Here is a 24,555-nt window from a genome sequence, read left to right on the forward strand (position 1 = left end):
AGAACAGCAATGCTCACATTTGCAAGCACTATAAACAGGTAGGAGAACAAGAACAAGAGAAAGACAGGGTACACCGACGCTTTTGAAGTGTCGGATTGCTTCTCAATGGTTCATCTTCGCCTCCCCGATCACTGCTGACACTATCCACCTCCACCCATCAAGAGCTCCTCTGCAGCAAAGTTTAGAGACAATTTTATTCTAGGGGGGATTATTGATCATTATGTCAGATAATGTTGTAATGCAACATTAAGAAATAACTGCAAATGTCAACAAGCTGCCTGCAAGTTGTGTTTACATGCTCAGAGTCAAGAAGGTATGTTCAATGCTCACTCTGCATTTTCATACTTTCTAAACTAAAGCATTCTTCTGATTGTTTCTCAGCTTCTATCTTTGCTATTCTTGATCAGGATATGTCCATTAACTCCCAAATAAAACATTTCAAGGACTGCCTTTTTTACCTACGTAACATTGCAAAACACAGGCGCATCCTCTCTCAAAGCAATGCAGGATAATTAGTTCATGCATTTGTTACTTCTAGACGAGATTACTGCAACCTACAGTTTGGCTTGCCCACTGAAAACATTTACACAACTCAGATTGTTCCTGTCAAGTCTGTTTATTCATGTGACAAAGACTCTCTCCATTGCAGGCATTTGTGGACTGTTCAAGACAATAAGAGACTCACACACTGAGTTTAATGTTTATTGTAAGGTTGTGATATGGTCTCAGGAGTAATTATTGAAGGTCGGGCCTGTAGACACAAACATATTATTAGTTGGGTTATCTGTAACTTAAATGAATGAATATATTAATAGTGCTGTCAAATAACACGCATGTTCAAAGCACTTACCTCTGCATCGCAACACTTCAGCCAATTGGTTCGAGAAAGGGTTCATTACTCGAAGATTCATGTGCACACGAAACCACCTACTGGCCAAGTGTATAATCACAGGCAGCTGTATCTCAACCACATAATGTGATGCATTGAATTTGTGTGTCTGTTATGGCTGTTGGGAATGACTGAATTACAAAAATGTATGACCAAATCATTTCTGTACATAAATGACATATGTGCATAATAAAATATTTTTTTAATGTATTCTGTGTGTGTACATTTTCCCAAAATGGTAGTATCATATGATATGGCAGGTTGTGTAATGATGTTATTATGTCACTTTAGGAAAATGGCATGGGCTTAAGCAGGCAGAGGACAGTGAAAGTGCTTGTGGAACGAGGAAGAGGGGACTGAATATGCTTGTGTAACTTGGACAGTGATGTACAGGACACGGGACATTTTATTCATTTTTATTCAGAAATAACAGTTTCTCAACAGTGTTTGGTTTTAAACGATTCCTTTTTTTTGACACAACCTCTCCGGCCTTTGAAAACACCCTTTCACAGGGTACAGAAGATGCTGGCGTGCACAAAAACGCAAGAGCAAGTCTATATACATTTTCATAAAGGAATTTTTGCCTCTCCCAGTACTCCAGAGGCAAAATCTGAACCACTTTCCGAAGCAGTCACGTGGTACAGCCGGGCAGCGAGGCTTCGGACGTCATCATTTTTGGCCCCTCCCCTAAATGAAGCAAGCCTCGATACGCGCTTCGAGGAAACGCCCCCTCCATTACTCGACACACGCTTCGAAGCGTCGGCACATCTCGTAACATCACTATGGAAAAGTTATGCATGTATTTGTTTGTTGTTTTTGTTGGTGAAAAGTCCGGCCGCTGCGTGCCAGCCTAACAATTCACTTAACTGTGTTTCCACTTCTAGTGCCAAATTTAACTGAAATAACAACAATAATCGTATTTTTATTTGACCTTGTACAGCAGGATAATCCACACACATTGTTTTAAACGGGTTTTGATGTTTTATTTGTAAAATGTCTAGAAAGTTATGTAGTTAGAGAAACATGTTAAATTGTCTTATGTAATATATTGATGCTTTGAGTAACACAAACACTGTCAACATTTAAAAAGTGAATTACCAGTGATGAGTCTGAGAAATCAAAACAAAGATAACAGACAGTATATTATTTCTTTTAGAGTTGTTAGTAGCTGCAGACAGGAGAAATGGGGGAAAACTGGACCATTTGTATGCCTAAAACTTAAATCATCTCTCGTAATGAAATGTGCTTAGTTATTGAAAACATTACAAGTAAAATGGGTTTAAAATCAATTGTCGGGGACACAATGACCTGAAGAAGTTAAACTCCTATATTTTTCTGCTGGACATTGGTAAAATGCTTGATGATGCTAACACGTATCTCTTTATTGACCAGTCCGTATATGATGGGGTCCATAGCTGGTGGAATAATGATAAAGAGGATGGAGAAGAACTTCTTGATATTTGGTGAGAGTGAGGGGAACCTGTAACTTATAATCACGACCAGTGAAGCTATTTGGTAGAGCACATAAATAACGAGGTGGGGCGCACACGTCTGAAAGGTCTTACTGCGGATACTGCTGTCAGCTCTGCCATGTTTTACACAAGCATGCAGGATTCTGGAGTAGGAAAAGGCAATGATGAGGAAGATGCTTGTATTCAAAGACCAGCTCATGGACAGACCTAGAAAAAGATACAGAAAATGTACAAATATTTTGTTAGTTAGGTATCATGAAAGCAGTGCAACATGCTGAATTTGGTCAACACCTCTCGATAAGGGCCAATGTTCAACAACATCTCGTATGTTTGTTCCGTTGTCCTAAACGAATGCACTTACCATAGATGTTGTTTAAGGGGGTCGGACTGCAGGCCAGGTTCAGTATAGCACGGTTGCTGCAGTAGACATGTTGGATGATGTTGCCACACAGCGGGGCATTCATGTGGAAGACGAAGAGCACAGCAATAAGCAGCACAGCGATGAACCAGGCCAGGCCGCAGCAGGAGTGCAGCCGAGCCGGCGTCATGATGGAGTGATACCTGAGTGGTTCACACACAGCAATGTACCTGCAGAGGGAGAGCACCGTCAAAGACAGAACACATGCACAGCTTATTCCAGTTCAGCATTTATTTTAACATGGCAAACTGTTTGCATCTGTTTCTGTATGCACGGCAAATCTCCTGAAGATATTTATTGACTTATAGAGGCTGGACTCAGGCGACGCACACGCTCTGTCCTCATTGGGAACAAATGAAAAAGACGCTGTCTCTCAGCAAACGGTGCTATGTGGACACAGGCTAATGTTAATAAACATTTAGCCATGAATCATAAGACACAATGAATGAACACAATAACAAAAGAGAGCACTGTTCTATCGATGCATGACAGTAAAATAATGAAATCAGTGACTCATTTACTTGATGTGCTGATGCGTTTCCATACCTGTCATATGCCATCACAGCCAGAATAGTCTGCACTGCAACGCCATACATGTGCACGGAGAAGGCCTGGGTGATGGCCGGGATGTAGGCGATCTTCTTCTGGCCCATCAAGAAGTGCATCATGAGGCGAGGCAACACCGCCGTGGCCCCCAGCAGATCACAGACCACAAGGTTACAAACCATAACGAACATGGGTCTGTGCAGGTTCTTGTCCATGACAATAACACACAGCACCACACCATTTGCCAACAGCGTTACGATGTAGTAAAACAGAGCCAGGAAGAAGAAGAAGGCGCCGTAGCCTGGTGGTACATAGAAGCCCTCCAGGTGGAACACGATAGGCTGTTTGAGAGGTGTTACCATTGTTATGTTCTCCATCCAATACAGTGGGGTTCTGTAAAAGATGAGAGTTCAGTGATAATAATTTCAGACTTATAACCACACGTTACAATAAACTCTAGACCAGCGTTAAAAAATGTGAACAAAAGAGTTGATGAGATTTGTCTTTCCCTGTAATTCTTAACTGAATGAAACAGATCACAAAGAAGTACCTGCAATAAAACAACTGACAGACGTCTCAGAGCAACGCAATATTTCATCAAACAAACACATAAAAGAACTAAAGGTAATGTCTAATGATCACAGCAATATATTATATGACTGCCCCTCCCCGTCTTCTCTTCAGAGCTGATCATGCTCTGACTTGTTGAGGAGAGTGTTCGCTTTTAATGGTCTTACTTTGTGTGTTGTGTGTCCATTAGTAACGCCAATCCCTTCACAGCCAACGTTGCCATTGACGCCTCACTCCCACCTTCAGCCTGCATGTCTGTAGCTGCCACTAAGAATGAACGGTTGCTTTAAAAAGATGACTTCCTTGGAGTAAATAATTTATTTCCACAGAAAACAGTTTGATTTCAAACACTAAGCTGACCATAAAGAATTGGTGGTTTCTATTTTTCAGAATCTTACAACTTGAGTCATTGTATGGGATCATGTGGCAATCTTCATAGGTTTGACCTGGGTTCACTCCACCTAAAGCTACTTATTGAGCTGCCTTCATGGATTTAAAATATATATTTTTGAATGCCTCTACTCGACAGCAGAGTGAGGCGTGGTGGTTCATGGCTGGCGTTCTAACCTGTAGTCCATCACGGCGCCACCATGGTCCCACCTGGAGTTGATCACCATATATCGCCATAATAACAGGTTCACTTCTACTTTAGCTTTCAGCCACAACACTTCTTATTAGACGCAAGTGTTGAGCGATAGCTTGTTTCATTTAGAGTGAAGCAACATTTTATTACACATGCATGATAAGATTAATAAATGAATAGTCTTTGGCGATTAGACTCCATCATGATGTAGTATATTGAAGGGGTAGTGATGCAGTAGTTACATCAGGAATGTTCCATCCTGGAGTCGAGACACTGGTGCAGGTGGTGGTGGTGAAGGAAGTTGCTGAAGATCAGATGAAGGGATGAGGAACAGTATCGGGTCGCATCAGTTCATTGACAACTGACAATAGCAGAGAGGATAAGAGTTTTAAAGTTTGAACTTCTTGGACTTCAGAGTGAACACCCATATTCAGAGTAGAGTCCAAAGAGTGAAAGATGATTTCATGAGGGTGTGAAGAGATTCTTCCTGACTGAATTTCTGCTCAGCTTCATTACTGAGTAAGGCAGTGGAAATAATTACGATATAAAATTCATTCCATTTGAAATGACATCACAGTTGTGTGTCGGGCGGACAGACTGGTCCAGGATGTCTTAGTTGGCACCAGGGCTGGAGATGATACATCAAATGTAAACTCATCTGTGTAACATCCACGGAAAGATGATGGAACCTGAAATGTAGTAAATACAAGAATGACCAAATTCTTAACTGAAAAACTTCTGCCAGGAACTGATCTCAAGACTTCTCGTGTCTTTTACCACGTCTCTGATGCTGCGTTCACACCGGTCGCGTTGATTTTTTGACGCACTGCAAAAAAGCGTCCAACGCACTGCACAATCGCGTCCAACGCGCCGCCGGTCGTGTTCACACCAAACGCCGCAAAATCTCGTAGCGCCGGAGAGGGGGCGTGGTTTATCGTCCTGGAAGCCGTTCACCTGGCCGCCATTTATTTCCGCTGTCAACCGTGAAAGGAATAAGGACAATTGCTGCTTTGTACGTGTTGTGGAAGTCCCTCAAACATCGGAATGCCAAACGCCGTCATGTCTGGTTCATAATATTGTTCAGAGGAGCTCCGTGGATTGTATCGAGCTGTATTCACTGTCTAGCAAGCCACCGGTCGCTGTTTACTACAGCTGTATGAACACAACATAAACTGATCTGGCTGTGATTCAACGGCAATAAAGGGACTCCGAAATAACTACGTAATGATGCCGATTTGTAGGTTACTGGTCTTCTCAATGTAGCTCTGATGGATCGGTGCTAGGCTATGCTAACATCGTAGCAGCTCCACCAGCACTCAATAACGTCACGTAGACGTAAATACGGCAGCGTGTATTCATTGTTTGTACCGTATGGTTTACACACACACATGCATACACATAGTTTGGTCCGGTCTCTGTTGATATGAGGTATCGTAGAGCTCTGGGTGAACACAGACGGCTACAGGATTTATTTCCTGATTCAACAACGGCAGGAAGCCAGTGATGACAGGGGGAGCAACTCAACGCTGATAGGCTATCGCGCCACAGCGTCACGCCATTATGTCGCTGAAGTTGAAAAATTTCAACTCGCGCGTTGGCGATTTTGCGGCGTCCAACGCGTCCACCGCACTGCAATAATGCGTCCAACGCGGCCAGTCTCATCGCGTCTGTGCAGAGACTTTGTATGTAATCTCGACGCGCGTCAAAAAATCAACGCGACCGGTGTGAACACGGCATGACACTCAAAGCGTTAAGGCTGAGTCTCCCATGTTCTGTGACCTCATCTTTACAGTTTTAGGAAGAATTACACCCCTGAGGGACACAGAGACACATCCAACTGTTAATAAACAACATAAAGAAACTTGATGCAAAATAACAAGTACCTTAATTGATATGTTCGTACTGGTCTAAATTGATCCTTGTAATTTGCATGTATATATTTAGAATCTGCCTCAGCATAAACAAACTCACTTTATCTGTAAACCATTCACAAATTTACTCTTTTAACTGCCTTGTTTGCATTTGTTCTAATCTTGTTCTGTAATCATATAAAACTCATCTCATATTACTCGCTATAGTGTGTCTTTCTACATTAACTGTGCAAGCTTGAAGTTTACCAAATCTCCAACAGTGGAAACATCTAAGTTCATAAAAGTTATGTATCGTTAAGTTCATGACAGCCAACTCTGTTTACAATAGTTTTAGTTTCCTGCGATTTAAACTGGATGTTGATTGTTCTATCCAAAGCACGAATGTTTTATTCAGTGATTTATATCTATATATTGTTACCGTTCTGCAGCTGAGAAAGCCCAGCTTTCAAATATGGAAGAATTACATATACTACGTAAGTAACTAGTATTGATTATGTAAAGTAAGGTTAAAATAAGAAAGATAGTTATTAGGATGGGAGGGGTGATGTGATAAAGGGGTGATAAACCATCCACTTTCTCAAGAAGATAAAGAAGAAGACATCAAAAGGGCACTTGTGGCGACTGTGGCTCAGCAGGTAGAGCGGCTCGTCCCGCCATCAGAAGGACTCCAGTTCATGTTGATGTGTCCTTGGGCACTTAACGACAAATGGCTCCCAAAGACTGACGCCTAGTCCGCACTACTCCAGTTTTACTCCATCGTTGCTACGGTTACACTGAGCAGCCACACTACGCCGGAGTTTTGGAGCACCCTAAACGGAGGAGCCTGAAAACTCCGCCGAGGTTGGAGGTATTTGAAAACTCCGGGGTTTTGGTTGAGTGTAGACGGTCAGACACGGATGTGCTTAGAAAAAATTACGCCCACACCCGTGTTCACTACTGGATTGGTTCTTGGCAACCATGACGTCTCCGTCCCTGATTCGTCACACTCACTATCACGTGACCCGTACCCGGAAGAAAACAAACAGGGCGACCAGCGATTCATTTCAACATGGATAGCTAGCAGCAGCTAGCAGCTGTTGTGCAGTAAAAGTCTGCATTTCTGTGGAGGAAGCAGCTGTTATTGGAGTGATTAGCGAGCGGCGTGACTAGCATCAGCCCTATGGAGCAGCTCGTTGTTTTTACATGGTGCTGTTGTTTTTACTTCTAATGAGAAGACACGCTGCACTCACGTTTTACTTCTTCCGTTTGGTAGCCTTGAGATACCTTAGTCTGTAAGTATGTCTTCATGAAGCATGAAAAGATGTACGTAGATATAGTCTATTTGCGTGTTTAGTATAACATTTGTGTTGTATTAAATGCTAATCGCGGTTAGCATTTCTCCATTGGCGGTAATGTTAAAATTAGCTTAGAAGCTAGCTAGGCGGACATGTTACATGATGGCTATATCATGGATTGTTGTGTTGTATTCATGTATGTGTATATGGACAGTTTGTAAAGCCATATTTCATATTGTGTTTCCACAGTTTTACAAATAAGAAAGATTCACACTAAAGTCTTGAAAGTCTTCTACGGATTCCATGGTCTTTATTTCACGGATCTACTGTTAGCGATCTGCTAAGCTTTCCTGCACGAAGCAAGAGCAGAACAGAGTGAGAGACGAGTGTTGACCACATTGATGGACCCATAATCGAGTAAACGTTTATGTGTAAGTGTTGATTTTAAAGTAAATTTGATGTGAGATAGACCGGCAGCGCTGCAATGATAATTGCGGTTAGCATTTCTCCATTGGCGGTGTTAGATCCTGGGGTACTTCTGGCCCGATACGGGGCTACTTACTGACTCAGCTCTCTGTTGAAAGATTGTCGAGCTGGTGTTCTTGCGAGGGAACTCGCCTGGCTCTTCTAACTGCCGTTACTCCCGACGTATACCCTGCTTCCTCCGGTCTGAGTGCACTCGGTCGAGGGGCCGTCCTGACCCCGGGCGCTCCTACCGGTCGCGTCGGTTATGGCGGCTTCCCTCTTCTGGATCCGTGCTCTTGGTAAATGCCAGGTTAGGTTTTAACGGCTAGGATTACTTCTTGCTAAAACCGTAAGGGATTGTTAAGTGGATTCGGTCTCTAGGATAACCTTACAGAACTCAGTCGTTAGACATACAATGGATTTAACTTTTTACTGCCACGAGGAACTTTTACTACTTGAGCAAATAAATACACTTGAGAAATTTACTTTAAATGCAGATTAGATATTTATTGCAGGTTATATTTAGTTAGTTAGCAAGGGTTAAGCTACAGCTCACATAAAATGTCACTACACTTGATTCGTTACTTTAATTTTCTTCTTAGATTATACTCATTGGTTTTAGATGCCGAGACGGCTCGGTTGGAGCTGGATTTCCAAAGGTGCGATGAAAAGGTTATTTTGGAGTTGTTAGGAGCGAAGGTCCGGCCGGACCCTCAGTCCTCCTGCTCTGCAGCGGAGTCTGTTCAACAGTCCTCAAGGCTCAGTACAAAGTCTTTCTAGGGCGGCGGCGTTCCTCCGTTGTTCAGTTGTTAAAGTCGAGCAGTGGGGAGAGGAAAATCTCCGTCTTTCAATTCTTTGTCCACGAACAGCGGTCTTCTTTGCGTGAACCGAGACGAAGTCCTCGAATACTTCAGTTGCAATCGTCCGTATCTTCTTCTCAGAGCGTCTGGACGGCTCGTGTAGAAATCCCAGTTTAGGGCTTGCAAGCGTCTCCTTTTATCCTTGATTTGGGCTATCTGTTCCCCCCTCCACTTATTCTCAACACATGATCTTCATCCCACCTTTTTGTGTGTGCATTTGTCTCCGGAAAGCACCAGACCTTTCCCTCGCGGGTGTATGACTCATCTCTTGCAGCAGAATTCCATGTCTCATGACTGTTTTTCCGACCCACACCCAAAAACATCTGTTCCTGACTCACTCGGTCTGCTGACACACTATGACACACTTTTTCCACATCTCAGCTCCGGTACACAGAACATTATTATAATCAGTTTTTACATTTGTTAAATCACTCTATGCATTAAACATTTGTTATATAATGATCATAAACCTTATCTTTCGATTATACTTTAACTATTGATTTCTGAGTATATGCTTCGTGCTTTTATATTCCCCTGAACGTGTGTGCATGTATCCAAGGCGGCTTGCTCTGTGAGCTCAACTCTTCTTGACAGCGGTAATGTTAAAATTAGCTTAGAAGCTAGCTAGGCGGACATGATGTTCAGAGCTACTAGTGAGAAGAGACATCAACTACACGGAGGAAAAAGTGATCGACGTGTGTTGACCACATTGATGGACCCATAATCGAGTAAACGGTTCCGTGTAAGTGTTGATTTTAAAGTAAAGTTGATGTGAGAGAGAGAGAGAGAGAGAGAGAGAGACCCGCAGCGCTGTAACTACATCTGACAAATAAAACTTCTAAAACTTTCCACGAACTGTGTCTGTTTGAGTTCATAGAGGAAGATTTTAGAGGAAGAACTTAAATATCAAATACAACCTTTCATTATGAAAGACTACTTCATTACTTTGTCGTATTTTTTTAGCTGAGCAAACAATCCACTTCCTGTTTACACCATCACGCGCATGCCCAGTGCACGTTAATGGTCACGTGCTGCCCGCCTTCGAAGGCTGCCGTGTGGATGCAGATCAACTTGAGAATAATGCTGAAACTCCCGTGTGGACGGAGATCGTTTCTATTTGACAACTCTGCATCCAACTAGACATGGAGTAGTGAGGACAAGCCTGAGCCATCGGGTGTGAATGATACGTTAGTTGTGATGGGCAGGTGGCACCTGGAATGGTAGCCCCTGTCATCAGTGTATGAACGGGTGTGAATGGGTGAATGACATGTAGTGTAAAAGCACTTTGAGTGGTTGGAAGGACTAGAACAAGTCCATTCACCATTTACTTCTCTTCTACATACACTTTCACTCCGGACTTTGGCGCTGAAGGTTGAAAGTGTTATGTAAAAACATAGTTATTCATTGTACTCTTCATCATATTCTTTATGTATTCCATTCATTTTATTTATTTTTCTGTTTAGTAGTTTAGTTATGATGGTAGTAATAAATATTTCCTTCATAAAGAACTTGATTTGTGTGTATATGAATTAATAGGACCCTGTACAGTGTACACCATGACAAGAATTCCGTTGCAAACCTGAGATTAAGGTTTAATTGATTAATTAAATACATTTTTCAAAATTGGTTGTAATCTTATTTTTTAATTCTTTATCTTATCTTAATGATGTCTTATCATGGAGTACAATCATTGTTTCTATACTCATTTATAGGTTTATGATTCATAATTTAGTTATTAATGATTGTTACATATTTTAATATAAATTAATTGTTTATTGAAACTGCTGCAAACAATAACACTACATGCGCATCATTATTACATGGAGAGATGAACTGATGGAGGGGTGGAAGGGGGTTAGATGGGTCACAGAAACAGCTGTTCTTGTCCTGTGTGAAACCAGGTCAACGTTGACTAACTACCTTAGTTTTGTTACGTAACAAACATAATTGTTTCAACCAAAAACTGTCACGGGAGTTCACATATAGGACCCAAACGCAAGACCACAGGAGACAGAAGTGAATGTTAATCAGGCTTTATTTAGACAGGTGGGTTGCTGGTGTGGAGCCCGTGGTCCGACACCCGAGCGGCAGATCGACGGTGTGAGGCCCGTGGCTCGACACTGGAGGGCTGGTGAGTTGACGGCGTGAAGTCCCGTGGCTCGATACTGGAGTCGACAGAGTGTAATCCGTAGACCACAAGGAGGGCAGAGCGGCGAAGTGTATCCACGAACACAAGGAGGGCAGAGGATGCCACGGGGTTTCAGCGGGTTAAAGACGGTACGACCTGACACTCCCAGACTGCAGGACCAGAGTTTATATAGTGGTAGGCTACTCATTAAGGGGCCCTGAGTCTGGTGTGTCAGGCTGCAGGAGGTGATCAGCTTGAGTGTCCTCAGCCGTGCACGATTAAGGGTGCGGCCCTGGGAGGTGTCTGAAGGCAGAGGACAAACAGAGCACATGGCACACCACAACAGACAGGGGAATCCTGGATCCTGACAGTACCCCCCCCTTAAGGCACGGATTCCAGACGTAACACAAGACCCAACACAGGGCGGGTGGAGGGGGTCCGGAGGAGGGATGTCCCCACAGCTATAAGGCCGACTAGGGTGGGCGGCGGGGGTCCGGAGGAGGGGTGACAGGATCTGACCCGCCACGGGGCCGCCGAAGAGCGTCGGCCCCCGGTGCTCCGGCGGCCGGCCGGGAGGGCAGAAGGGCTCCGGACACGGGTGCTCCGGCGGACGGCCGGGAGGGCAGAAGGGCTCCGGCCATGGGTGCTCCGGCGGACGGCCGGGCGGGCGGAAGGGCTCCGGCCCCGGGTGCTCCGGCGGACGGCCGGGCGGGCGGAAGGGCTCTGGAGAATAGGATGCTGGTGCCGCAGTGGCAGGTACTGGAGGTCTCTGCTGCTCCGCGACGGCAGCGGGCACTGGAGGTCGCTGCTGCTCAGAGACGGCAGCGGGCACTGGAGGTCGCTGCTGCTCAGAGACGGCAACTGGAGGTCGTTGCGCCTCTGGGACGGCGGCCGGGTGTGGGAGAGGCTGCGGCACGGGGGCGGCGAAAGGAACTGGAGCGGCCTGCGGCGCTGAGGCGGCAGGAACTGGAGCGGGCTGCGGCGCTGAGGCGGCAGGAACTGAAGCGGGCTGCCGCGTAGAGGCGGCAGCGGCAGGAACTGGCGTAGAGGTGGCAGCGGCAGGAACTGGAGCTGGCGCTGCGGCGGCAGGAACTGGAGCGGGCTGCGGCGTAGAGGCGGCAGCAACTGGAGCTGGCGCTGCGGCGGCAGGAACTGGCGTAGAGGCGGCCGCGGCAGGAACTGGAGCTGGCGCTGCGGCGGGAACTGGGACTGCGGCGGCAGGAACTGGAGCTGCGGCGGCAGGAACTGGAGCTGCGGCGGCAGGAACTGGAGCTGCGGCGGCAGGAACTGGCGCTGCGGCGGCAGGAACTGGAGCTGCGGCGGCAGGAACTGGAGCTGCGGCGGCAGGAACTGGAGCTGCGGCGGCAGGAACTGGAGCTGCGGCGGCAGGAACTGGAGCTGCGGCGGCAGGAACTGGAGCTGCGGCGGCAGGAACTGGCGCTGCGGCGGCAGGAACTGGCACTGGCCCTGCGTCGGCAGGAACTGGAGCTGCGGCGGCAGGAACTGGAGCTGGCCCTGCGGCGGCAGGAACTGGAGCTGGCCCTGCGGCGGCAGGAACTGGAGCTGGCCCTGCGGCGGCAGGAACTGGAGCTGGCCCTGCGGCGGCAGGAACTGGAGCTGGCCCTGCGGCGGCAGGACCAGAGAGCGGCTCTGGCTCCGCGGCCGCGAGGTCCGGGGATAGCTGCGGCTCCGAGACCACAGCTGGGACTGGAGGTCGCTGCTGCTCCGGGACGGCAGCGGCAGGACCTGGAGGTCGCTGCTGCTCCGGGACGGCAGCGGCGGGACCTGGAGGTCGCTGCTGCTCCGGGACGACAGCGGCGGGAACTGGAGGTTGCTGCTGCTCCGGGATGACAGCGGCGGGAACTGGAGGTCGCTGCTGCTCCGGGATGGCAGCGGCGGGAACTGGAGGTCCCTGCTGCTCCGGGACGGCAGCGGCGGGAACTGGAGGTCGCTGCTGCACTGCGACTGCGGCGGCCGGGACTGGAGGTCGCCACGGTATGGAGACAGCGGCGGCCGGGACTGGAGGTCGCCGCGGTACGGAGACGGCGGCGGCCGGGACTGGCGAAAGCTGTGCCGCAGAGGCGGTAGGAACCGGAGCTAGCTGCGGCGAAGAGGTGACAGGAACAGGAGCCGGCTGCAATGCAGTCTGACTACGGGGAGCCGGAGTCGACCGGGCCACTGAGTGTTCCGCTACCCTTGCCTGGCTCAGTCTCCGGCTGAGAAGGCGCTTGACCATATACTCAGAGTTCCCCAGAGGGTCAAAAACTCTCATCAGAGCAGTCACAAAGTCCACATACCCCACAGTATTAGGCTGGTCGCTGCTCACCGTGTACATGGCCCAGTCCAAAGCCCTTCCCCGCAGTAAGCAGACCACATAAGACACCTTGGAGCTGTCTGAGGCGAAAGTCAGGGGCTGTCGGTCAAACACCCGTTGGCATAGCAACAGGAAGCCTTGACACCTCCCCAGTGTTCCATCATAGGGACTCGGAGCCGGCACGGGGGATTCCCAGACCGGCGGAGCGAGGACAGGCGGGAATAGTGCGGGTGCTGGAACTGGTGGAGACTTGACTGTCCGGGCTAGTTCCTGCCCGCACCAGCCAACCCGAGAAACCTCCGCAGCGAAACGTCTCATCTTCGCCAGGGAACGTCTCGTCTCCTCCAGCAGCCTGGTAGTGCTGTACAGCGCAGCTGCTCCTGTGGTTGCTGGGTCCCCCTCAGAAACCTCAGCTTCCATGGATTGCAGGGCTTGACGCATCTCCATGAGCCTCTGCTGGTGTGCCTCCAGCTGCGTGCCATATCCGGCCAGCGTAGCTGCTCCTGTGGTTGCTGGGTCCATTATGGTCAGGTCGTTCTGTCACGGGAGTTCACATATAGGACCCAAACGCAAGACCACAGGAGACAGAAGTGAATGTTAATCAGGCTTTATTTAGACAGGTGGGTTGCTGGTGTGGAGCCCGTGGTCCGACACCCGAGCGGCAGATCGACGGTGTGAGGCCCGTGGCTCGACACTGGAGGGCTGGTGAGTTGACGGCGTGAAGTCCCGTGGCTCGATACTGGAGTCGACAGAGTGTAATCCGTAGACCACAAGGAGGGCAGAGCGGCGAAGTGTATCCACGAACACAAGGAGGGCAGAGGATGCCACGGGGTTTCAGCGGGTTAAAGACGGTACGACCTGACACTCCCAGACTGCAGGACCAGAGTTTATATAGTGGTAGGCTACTCATTAAGGGGCCCTGAGTCTGGTGTGTCAGGCTGCAGGAGGTGATCAGCTTGAGTGTCCTCAGCCGTGCACGATTAAGGGTGCGGCCCTGGGAGGTGTCTGAAGGCAGAGGACAAACAGAGCACATGGCACACCACAACAGACAGGGGAATCCTGGATCCTGACAAAAACTTGATCTTTTCCAAAGCCTATCCATGTACGTTTGTTGCCTAAACCTAACCTGAGTAAGTAGACCTTACTAAACGAAGTAGACATACGTTGGAATGTTATTTTGGTAAGAGACTGTATGCACGTACTGCACAGAAACTAGCATTCCTGAGAATACGGTTTCATTGTAAAAGACACTGTGCTTGTAATGAGAAACTGACATGCTATCCCTGACAGTCCAAAGCTGCCCTTAAAGGGGTGCATAGAGTGTTATAGTTCGAAGTGTTGGGCCACTGACCAGACGTTGACATTTGGCGAGTTGGGAGTGAGAATGTGTTGGGAAGGACAAGGCTGCCTCCGTCAAATGAGGTGGAATCTAATTGTGTTGTGTCTTCTTCATGGTTAGCTCGCCATTTGCAAGCCTACTTCCAGGGAGTATCACAAACTCTCTGGCGTGAAACTCTGATGCGCCACAAGTCCATTGCCAACCCGACCCGAACGTCCTGAGCTTTCACTTTGCTTCATAAAAGACACAGAGCAGCGGAAAGGTGTAGAATCTGAATTGTGTTGGCATGAGAAAACCGCTGTGGTGAAAACAATGTAGTTCGTTTTTCATGAATTTATTCTGGTCATTGAAATGATATATGATCGGTACAATTGATTCAGCAGCAAGTTAAGTAGCTTGATAGTTGTGTAAGAACTTTCCACACGGAATGGAGAACTGTTTCTTTCTCTGTTTCTTGTTGTTGCAGCATTGTTGCATTGCTCATTAGTGGTTAGAACCAAAGGGAGACGGGAACCCTGCAGGGACCGTGCATTCCTTTCTGCTGACATCACAGACAGAACGTTAGCTTTGCAGAATATGATGCCACAGTTCAAACCTGATTACTTAATACATCTGTACATGGTGACCGTATCATAGATATTGATTTTTCCATCAGTGACCATAATATGTCATCCATCTGTCACTCCTTCAAATCATTCCATTGTAATAAGTAATATGCCTTTGTTTATGCTTTTATTATGTGCAATCTTCTGTTTGTCCATTGGTCCATCCAACAATGTTACGAGAGGAGCTTCTCTCAATAGCTTATGGCTGTAAAACAATACAACTTGCAGCGAATATTCATGACTAATCACCCTGTTCGATACTTTCTTGCTAGCACTGCCGTCAAGTCAAAACTTCAACGTGCACACAAGAAATGTTTCATAGTCTAATGATCAGATTGACGACACAATTTAGAGATGATACTGTTTGGTTTTGGGTACTGGAGGACCAACCAAGGACAAACGGTTACATTTTTATTTTCACTCCTGATAACTTTAAAGCTGCATTCATACATGTGAATTGAATTGAATATCAAAAATAACACTCTAAAAAACAATAAAGCTTTATTTTTCAGTCAAGTTACACTATTTTCAAGCAGAGTGGATTCATCTCAGTTTGTGGGAAGGTATTGGAACTTGTGTTTGTTGTGGTATGTCTGTGTTATAAGTATTGGGCTGTGATGAGAGTCCTGGAGGCCTCTGAGCTCCCAGGTGTCTCAGTGACCAGCAGGTTAATAGAATTAAACACTGCAGTGAGGCGTTCAGGGGCCGACGGACAGGGAGACGCTCTCTCTCTTGAGAGAGCCTCCAGCCTGCAGACTTTCTTTGAATCTACAGAAGTGTGTGTTCCGGAAACAATGGTGTTCTAGCTAGTTCGGCTTGCAAGTACAATGTTCTAGTTCGTACCAAGTGTTGGATAGGGTTGAGCTCAGGGTTGTGTCAAGTTCTTTCACACCAATTCAGGAAACCCATTTCTTTATGGACCAGTTCCCTTTTTATGGGGGCATCGTCAGCAGAGAGTCTTCCTCAAACTGTTGACACCAAGTTAGAACAAATCCTCAGACCAAAAGTACCTGGATAGAAAAGCCATGTATTGAAGGCCAAACATGTGTTTATGCTCAGTTTCATGGGGGTGTGTCAATTAGATCATGATGTGTTCAATGTTTAAACGATGGCACTAGAGGACGGGGTTGTTGAGACCATGAATGTCCAAATTCAAATGTCCAAATCTGCCATGTAATTGCTTAGTTTCGTTACTGTCGACCAAAACAGTATGTTAGAAATGAAGCAGCCAAAGGTTAACCGTGCCTTGACAGTGAAGATAGTCCTTGTGGATCCCAGGGCTTTCATTAGTGCCTGTAACCAGTGTTGTCCTCTGAGCTCTGATGCACATCTATTACTCTCTCTTTGCTCCCAGAGGGCTCATTACCATCAAGCTGTTGATCAGCCGCTCACAGTGGACCTCATTAATGATTACATTTGCTTCAGAAACATTAACACTCATTACCGTCTGCTGTGGCAACTGGAACACACAGTGACGGAACTGGTGGACCATTAAGGGGCAGTGTAGTCCCCCGAGCTCCCAACATGCAACAGTTTGTATTTTTAATTATAGTTTCTCTGTTTTGGCTTGCTGTTCATAACAAAGTTTCACAATACAGAACTGCAAACCTACACATTCCACGTTGGACAATCAACTCTATCATCATGTTTATTGGGCAGTAGTCTGACAGAGTTCTAGGTGTGAGGCATGAAAGTCTTGGCTAGCTTATCTAGCCTGGCTTATCTTTGTCTGCTTATCCTGTGCATGGTTGCAGGTCATTGTAGCCTCTCCCAACACTCACAGGGCATAAGGCTGAGTACACCATATCATTATACACAATACACCTGCAGACAACATAGGGTCTACAGTTCATGTAACATGCAGGTCTTTTGACTGTTGGATGAAGTCATCCACTGGAGGGAACCCACAGGCAGGGGACAGCATGTAAACTCCACTTTCATAAAGTCATTTAGTACATTTACTCAAGGACTGCAGTTAAGTATCATTTTGAGGTACTTTACTCTATGTACTGTAAGTATTTATGTTTTCTGCCCCTTCGACTCCAAACAGAAAGGAAAGAAAACAGTAAAACCGGTTGTGACAACAAAAAGGCGTTTGAATCTGTGAGTCACACAAGCCAAGTCACGCCGTGGTCTCACACACCGTGGTCTCACACACCGTGGTCTCACACCGTGGTCTCACACCGTGGTCTCACGCCGTGGTCTCACACACCGTGGTCTCTCACACCGTGGTCTCACACACCGTGGTCTCACACCGTGGTCTCACACCGTGGTCTCACACACCGTGGTCTCACACACCGTGGTCTCACACCGTGGTCTCACACCGTGGTCTCACGCCGTGGTCTCACACACCGTGGTCTCACACACCGTGGTCTCACACCGTGGTCTCACACACCGTGGTCTCACACACCGTGGTCTCACACCGTGGTCTCACGCCGTGGTCTCACACACCGTGGTCTCACACACCGTGGTCTCTCACACCGTGGTCTCACACACCGTGGTCTCACACCGTGGTCTCACACCGTGGTCTCACACCGTGGTCTCACACACCGTGGTCTCACACACCGTGGTCTCACACCGTGGTCTCACACACCGTGGTCTCACGCCGTGGTCTCACACACCGTGGTCTCACACACCGTGGTCTCACGCCGTGGTCTCACACACCGTGGTCTCACGCCGTGGTCTCACACACCGTGGTCTCACACACCGTGGTCTCACGCCGTGGTCTCACGCCGTGGTCTCACACGCCGTGGTCTCACGCCGTGGTCTCACACACCGTGGTCTCACACACCGTGGTCTCACGCCGTGGTCTCACGCCGTGGTCTCACACACACCGTGGTCTCACGCCGTGGTCTCACACGCCGTGGTCTCACACCGTGGTCTCACACACTGTGGTCTCACGCCGTGGTCTCACACACCGTGGTCTCACACCGTGGTCTCACACACTGTGGTCTCACGCCGTGGTCTCACGCCGTGGTCTCACACACCGTGGTCTCACGCCGTGGTCTCACGCCGTGGTCTCACACACTGTGGTCTCACGCCGTGGTCTCACACACCGTGGTCTCACACCGTGGTCTCACGCCGTGGTCTCACACACCGTGGTCTCACACACCGTGGTCTCACACCGTGGTCTCACACACCGTGGTCTCACACACCGTGGTCTCACACCGTGGTCTCACGCCGTGGTCTCACACACCGTGGTCTCACACACCGTGGTCTCTCACACCGTGGTCTCACACACCGTGGTCTCACACCGTGGTCTCACACCGTGGTCTCACACCGTGGTCTCACACACCGTGGTCTCACACACCGTGGTCTCACACCGTGGTCTCACACACCGTGGTCTCACGCCGTGGTCTCACACACCGTGGTCTCACACACCGTGGTCTCACGCCGTGGTCTCACACACCGTGGTCTCACGCCGTGGTCTCACACACCGTGGTCTCACACACCGTGGTCTCACGCCGTGGTCTCACGCCGTGGTCTCACACGCCGTGGTCTCACGCCGTGGTCTCACACACCGTGGTCTCACACACCGTGGTCTCACGCCGTGGTCTCACGCCGTGGTCTCACACGCCGTGGTCTCACGCCGTGGTCTCACACACCGTGGTCTCACACACCGTGGTCTCACGCCGTGGTCTCACGCCGTGGTCTCACACACACCGTGGTCTCACGCCGTGGTCTCACACGCCGTGGTCTCACACCGTGGTCTCACACACTGTGGTCTCACGCCGTGGTCTCACACACCGTGGTCTCACACCGTGGTCTCACACACTGTGGTCTCACGCCGTGGTCTCACGCCGTGGTCTCACACACCGTGGTCTCACGCCGTGGTCTCACGCCGTGGTCTCACACACTGTGGTCTCACGCCGTGGTCTCACACACCGTGGTCTCACACCGTGGTCTCACACACTGTGGTCTCACGCCGTGGTCTCACACACCGTGGTCTCACACACCGTGGTCTCTCACACCGTGGTCTCACACACCGTGGTCTCACACCGTGGTCTCACACCGTGGTCTCACACACCGTGGTCTCACACACCGTGGTCTCTCACACCGTGGTCTCACACACCGTGGTCTCACACCGTGGTCTCACACCGTGGTCTCACACACCGTGGTCTCACACACCGTGGTCTCACACACCGTGGTCTCACGCCGTGGTCTCACACGCCGTGGTCTCACGCCGTGGTCTCACACACCGTGGTCTCACACACCGTGGTCTCACGCCGTGGTCTCACGCCGTGGTCTCACACACACCGTGGTCTCACGCCGTGGTCTCACGCCGTGGTCTCACACGCCGTGGTCTCACACACTGTGGTCTCACGCCGTGGTCTCACACACCGTGGTCTCACACCGTGGTCTCACACACTGTGGTCTCACGCCGTGGTCTCACGCCGTGGTCTCACACACCGTGGTCTCACGCCGTGGTCTCATGCCGTGGTCTCACACACCGTGGTCTCACGCCGTGGTCTCACGCCGTGGTCTCACACACCGTGGTCTCACGCCGTGGTCTCACACGCCGTGGTCTCACACACCGTGGTCTCACACACCGTGGTCTCACGCCGTGGTCTCACACACCGTTGTCTCACGCCGTGGTCTCACGCCGTGGTCTCACGCCGTGGTCTCACACACCGTTGTCTCACGCCGTGGTCTCACGCCGTGGTCTCACGCCGTGGTCTCACACGCCGTGGTCTCACACACTGTGGTCTCACGCCGTGGTCTCACACACCGTGGTCTCACACCGTGGTCTCACACACCGTGGTCTCACACACCGTGGTCTCTCACACCGTGGTCTCACACACCGTGGTCTCACACCGTGGTCTCACACCGTGGTCTCACACACCGTGGTCTCACACACCGTGGTCTCTCACACCGTGGTCTCACACACCGTGGTCTCACACCGTGGTCTCACACCGTGGTCTCACACACCGTGGTCTCACACACCGTGGTCTCACGCCGTGGTCTCACGCCGTGGTCTCACACGCCGTGGTCTCACGCCGTGGTCTCACACACCGTGGTCTCACACCGTGGTCTCACACACTGTGGTCTCACGCCGTGGTCTCACACGCCGTGGTCTCACACACCGTGGTCTCACACACCGTGGTCTCACGCCGTGGTCTCACACACCGTTGTCTCACGCCGTGGTCTCACGCCGTGGTCTCACGCCGTGGTCTCACACACCGTTGTCTCACGTCGTGGTCTCACGCCGTGGTCTCACGCCGTGGTCTCACACGCCGTGGTCTCACACCGTGGTCTCACACACCGTGGTCTCACGCCGTGGTCTCACACACCGTGGTCTCACGCCGTGGTCTCACACACCGTTGTCTCACGCCGTGGTCTCACACGCCGTGGTCTCACGCCGTGGTCTCACACACCGTGGTCTCACGCCGTGGTCTCACACGCCGTTGTCTCACGCCGTGGTCTCACACGCCGTTGTCTCACGCCGTGGTCTCACACGCCGTTGTCTCACGCCGTGGTCTCACACGCCGTGGTCTCACACACCGTGGTCTCACGCCGTGGTCTCACACGCCGTTGTCTCACGCCGTGGTCTCACACGCCGTTGTCTCACGCCGTGGTCTCACACGCCGTTGTCTCACGCCGTGGTCTCACACGCCGTTGTCTCACGCCGTGGTCTCACACGCCGTGGTCTCACGCCGTGGTCTCACACACCGTGGTCTCACGCCGTGGTCTCACACACCGTTGTCTCACGCCGTGGTCTCACGCCGTGGTCTCACACACCGTGGTCTCACGCCGTGGTCTCACACACCGTGGTCTCACGCCGTGGTCTCACACACCGTGGTCTCACACACCGTGGTCTCACACACTGTGGTCTCACACACTGTGGTCTCTCACACCGTGGTCTCACACCGTGGTCTCACACACCGTGGTCTCACACCGTGGTCTCACGCCGTGGTCTCACACACCGTGGTCTCACACCGTGGTCTCACACCATGGTCTCACACCGTGGCGGTGTACAGAACACTGTAACATGATGCAGTTGAGTTGTCCTCTGGATCAAAGCGAATGCAAGAACATATTATAAGGCAACGCAATGACCTGTCAGGGTTACCGTACAAGCCTTAACATGTGGTGACATAATAAATCACAAAACACATTAACAAGAATGTTTTTAATGTGTTTGTGTCATCGACAAAGACAATAAGACGACTGTGGACTGAATGTATGGAACGATGTGATCTCAGTGCAGAGTATTCATTGTACAGCTCTTTAGCTCCATCTGCTGCAGTTGTGTTGTATTGCAGTACAGACAGTCGTGCGTCTGCGTTCGTGTATAACTGGGACGGTGTTCGTCGTTGGCCAGCGGTGCTTCAGGCCCATTTAACCTACTGGGGCCAAACTGGGACCATCTGTTCTTTTCAAGGGGTCAAAACTAAGCTGACCTGAGCTCAAACTCAGCGTAACAGAAGCACAAGAGTCAGCCACCAGACGACTGGTCATACAGAGCAACACAGTACCGCTCAACTCAGCAACGGGGCGTCACATTGGTGTGAATTCAGCTTCTAATGTGGAAGACGATGATTGTGTTATTACTTCTTTCAAAAGTTACATAATCTCACTTTAAGGGCTGAAAAACGAAATCTACTTCAGTCCATCAATTGATGCATTGATTCAACTAATATGAAATTGTTTAATTGTGACATGAATGAATCGAAGGTTTTACTTTAACAGAACTTAACTGTGACTGAGTGAGTGAAGTGAGGTTTTACATCTGAAGGGATTGCTGAACCTTAAAGTGACCCGTGCGACCGCCTGCTGATGAGCCATTAAGAGCCTTCATTATTATTGTGTATTGTATTATTATTGTATAATATGTGATGCGGGTGAAGATCACGTGACCAGTTCCTCAGCCATCACATCACAACAGCAGAAAGATGATCAGAACAGATCGCTGGAGCTCAGTGAACGTGTTTCACATTCTTCAGCTGAATTCAATAAAAACTCATTTACTGGAAAGAATTATCAAATAAATCTGCTTCTCATTATAGCCCCAGGTGCACCTCTCCTCTCCAACTAAAATGATAATGATGATGATACTGAAAATAATGTGATGAAGTCTTCAGTCAGTAGTTTAGACTTTATGGAAAATAACAAGTTACTCACCACCAACGTCAACAAACAAAGTTGTTTTAATAAAGAACTTTTTAATGTATTTTATGTCTTCTGACAAATGTTCAACACCACACAAATACAAGTCGTCACCGTGTGTTTACACTACAAACACTGCAGAAAATGATCGTTGAGTAATATTCTTTACTTCTGAAACAAGTTGAATTCTATTGAACCTTTTCACTACAGTCAAACAGTTGATGTTAATATCCCTTACATTTGGATATTGACTAATTGTGACCAAGTTAAGTAACATTTTTAAAAGTCTTTTTAAACAGACAACACGTCATAACACGTTAACCTGCAGTAAGAAGAGCTGCGCCCGATCTTCCCACAAGGCAACACGAAGGTTTCATCTCGTTTGATTTGTTGAATAAATGAAATACTCGACAGGTCTGAACAGCTGATCATACTTGTTACGGTAACTTCCTGCAGTGAGTAACTCTGTGATGATGAGATTACAGATACAACACGGTGCTAATGTGAGAGATAAACTCTGAATCATCATTAAACTGTGACAGGTGATCCTGTGAACTCTTTCGATGACAGCGTTCTATCATCTCATTAGCAGAAAGGATTTGTTTTAATGGAGCGGTACCGGCTCTGACCCAGATATCAGATATCAGCACGTTTAGGAGCTTTTGAGCTGAAAACCAGCTTCTGTTAGCAAAACTCGTTGGCATCCTCCCTTACTTCCTTCATTCCTCTATCCTACAAAATACCTCCCATCCTTCCTTACAATGTCCCCAACTCACTCAACGTTAACCTGACACATTCGCTTTCATTCATTGGTTGTATGAGTTACAAAGTTGATTCAAAAATTGAAAATATTCAAAAGTAATTTGCCTAATTTAATCTCCAAACTTTGGTTTGAAGAGTTGGGATGGGAATGAATTCATATTTTGTCTTATTTATATAGTATTAAAAGATGAATCGATGGATAGTTACAGTCACACATTCACGAATCTCAATGTGATTGATGATTTAAAAACAATTCTGCATGCATTGTTAAGTTGTCAAAAAACACTCATATTTGTATAAAAAACGTGTTTTTAGAACGTCGAAAGTGAGAGTTGTGTGAGTGTGTGTGTGGTCAGTCATGTAAGCAAATATTAGTTGTGATCATCACAAACAGATGGACGCCTGTAGAATCATTTAATGTTCAAAATCAAGTTTTCCTTCAAACAGGTGAAGATGCAGCTTAATGTGACTCTGCAGAAGAGTTTGAGATCATTTCTTTTAAACTTCTCCTTTTCTGGAGTCGTTCATTTAGGATTTCTTCAGAAAAAGGGGAGTTTGTCAGATGAATATCTGACAAACTGAAGCTCTTTGAATGCGTTCAGTGTGACGATAGAGACAGTGAACTCTGTGGAGACTCTGCTTTCACTCTTATTTCCTCCCTAATCACACGTTCATTTAATATATATTTACTTTACAGGATGTGTTTTCATCAAACACAACGGGGTCAAACTAACACAGGACTTTCAACCAGGAGCCCGTTTTAGTGTCTTCTTTGCAGTCCAGCAAAGAAATCATCGATTTTCTTTCATTTCTTATGGATTCTCCACAAAAGGAGCCCACACACACACTGTCCAAAGTCGCCATAACCGCTGCAAGTCGTATCTTGCAGCATTTCCACGGAGAAAGACACATTACAGACCGACAACGTGCTAGCGGATGTTACCATGGAGCTACTGCCTTCAGAAAACGCTAGTACTTATAGTACAAACCTTATCCTCCTCTTCCATAAGCCGTCAACCAACGTTTGCGTAACTGAGCTGTTCTCATTCTCGTTCGTGCGCTCGGTCGCAGCCATTAAGCACAGCAAGTCCGCTACTCACACACCACGTCTTCCACCTTATATACATAGTTTTTGCAATTTCAAAGGCTAAAAATAAAAGGAAAATAATATAAAATCACAATATAAAGGGAGAAACACCTTTAGTGTGTCAGAATATCATGTGGGTACCATGTGTCCATTTGGGTCTCCAAATGTCCTTTTAGAGCTCCGCCTGGATCTCTTCATGAAGAAACTCTGTAGAATGGTCATACTTTGTCCAATCTTCTTCAAATGTGAGGCAGTTGTTCACTGA

At 48.3% G+C, this 24,555-nt stretch overlaps 1 protein-coding gene across 1 annotated transcript; it reads right to left on the bottom strand.

Moving 5' to 3' along the window:
• Window positions 1-2,206: 2,206 nt before the first annotated feature.
• LOC306787951 (olfactory receptor 2K2-like) lies at window positions 2,207-3,702 on the bottom strand (the record flags this gene model as incomplete). Its single annotated transcript, XM_079283278.1, has 3 exons — window positions 2,207-2,568; window positions 2,723-2,949; window positions 3,326-3,702. 3 exons carry the CDS (start codon window positions 3,700-3,702, stop codon window positions 2,207-2,209), a joined length of 966 nt encoding a protein of 321 aa, XP_079139404.1.
• Between the last annotated feature and the right edge of the window lie 20,853 nt (window positions 3,703-24,555).

The sequence above is a fragment of the Melanostigma gelatinosum genome, assembly GCF_949748355.1.
Source record: "Melanostigma gelatinosum genome assembly, chromosome: 14".
In the NCBI taxonomy this organism is placed as follows: domain Eukaryota; kingdom Metazoa; phylum Chordata; class Actinopteri; order Perciformes; family Zoarcidae; genus Melanostigma; species Melanostigma gelatinosum.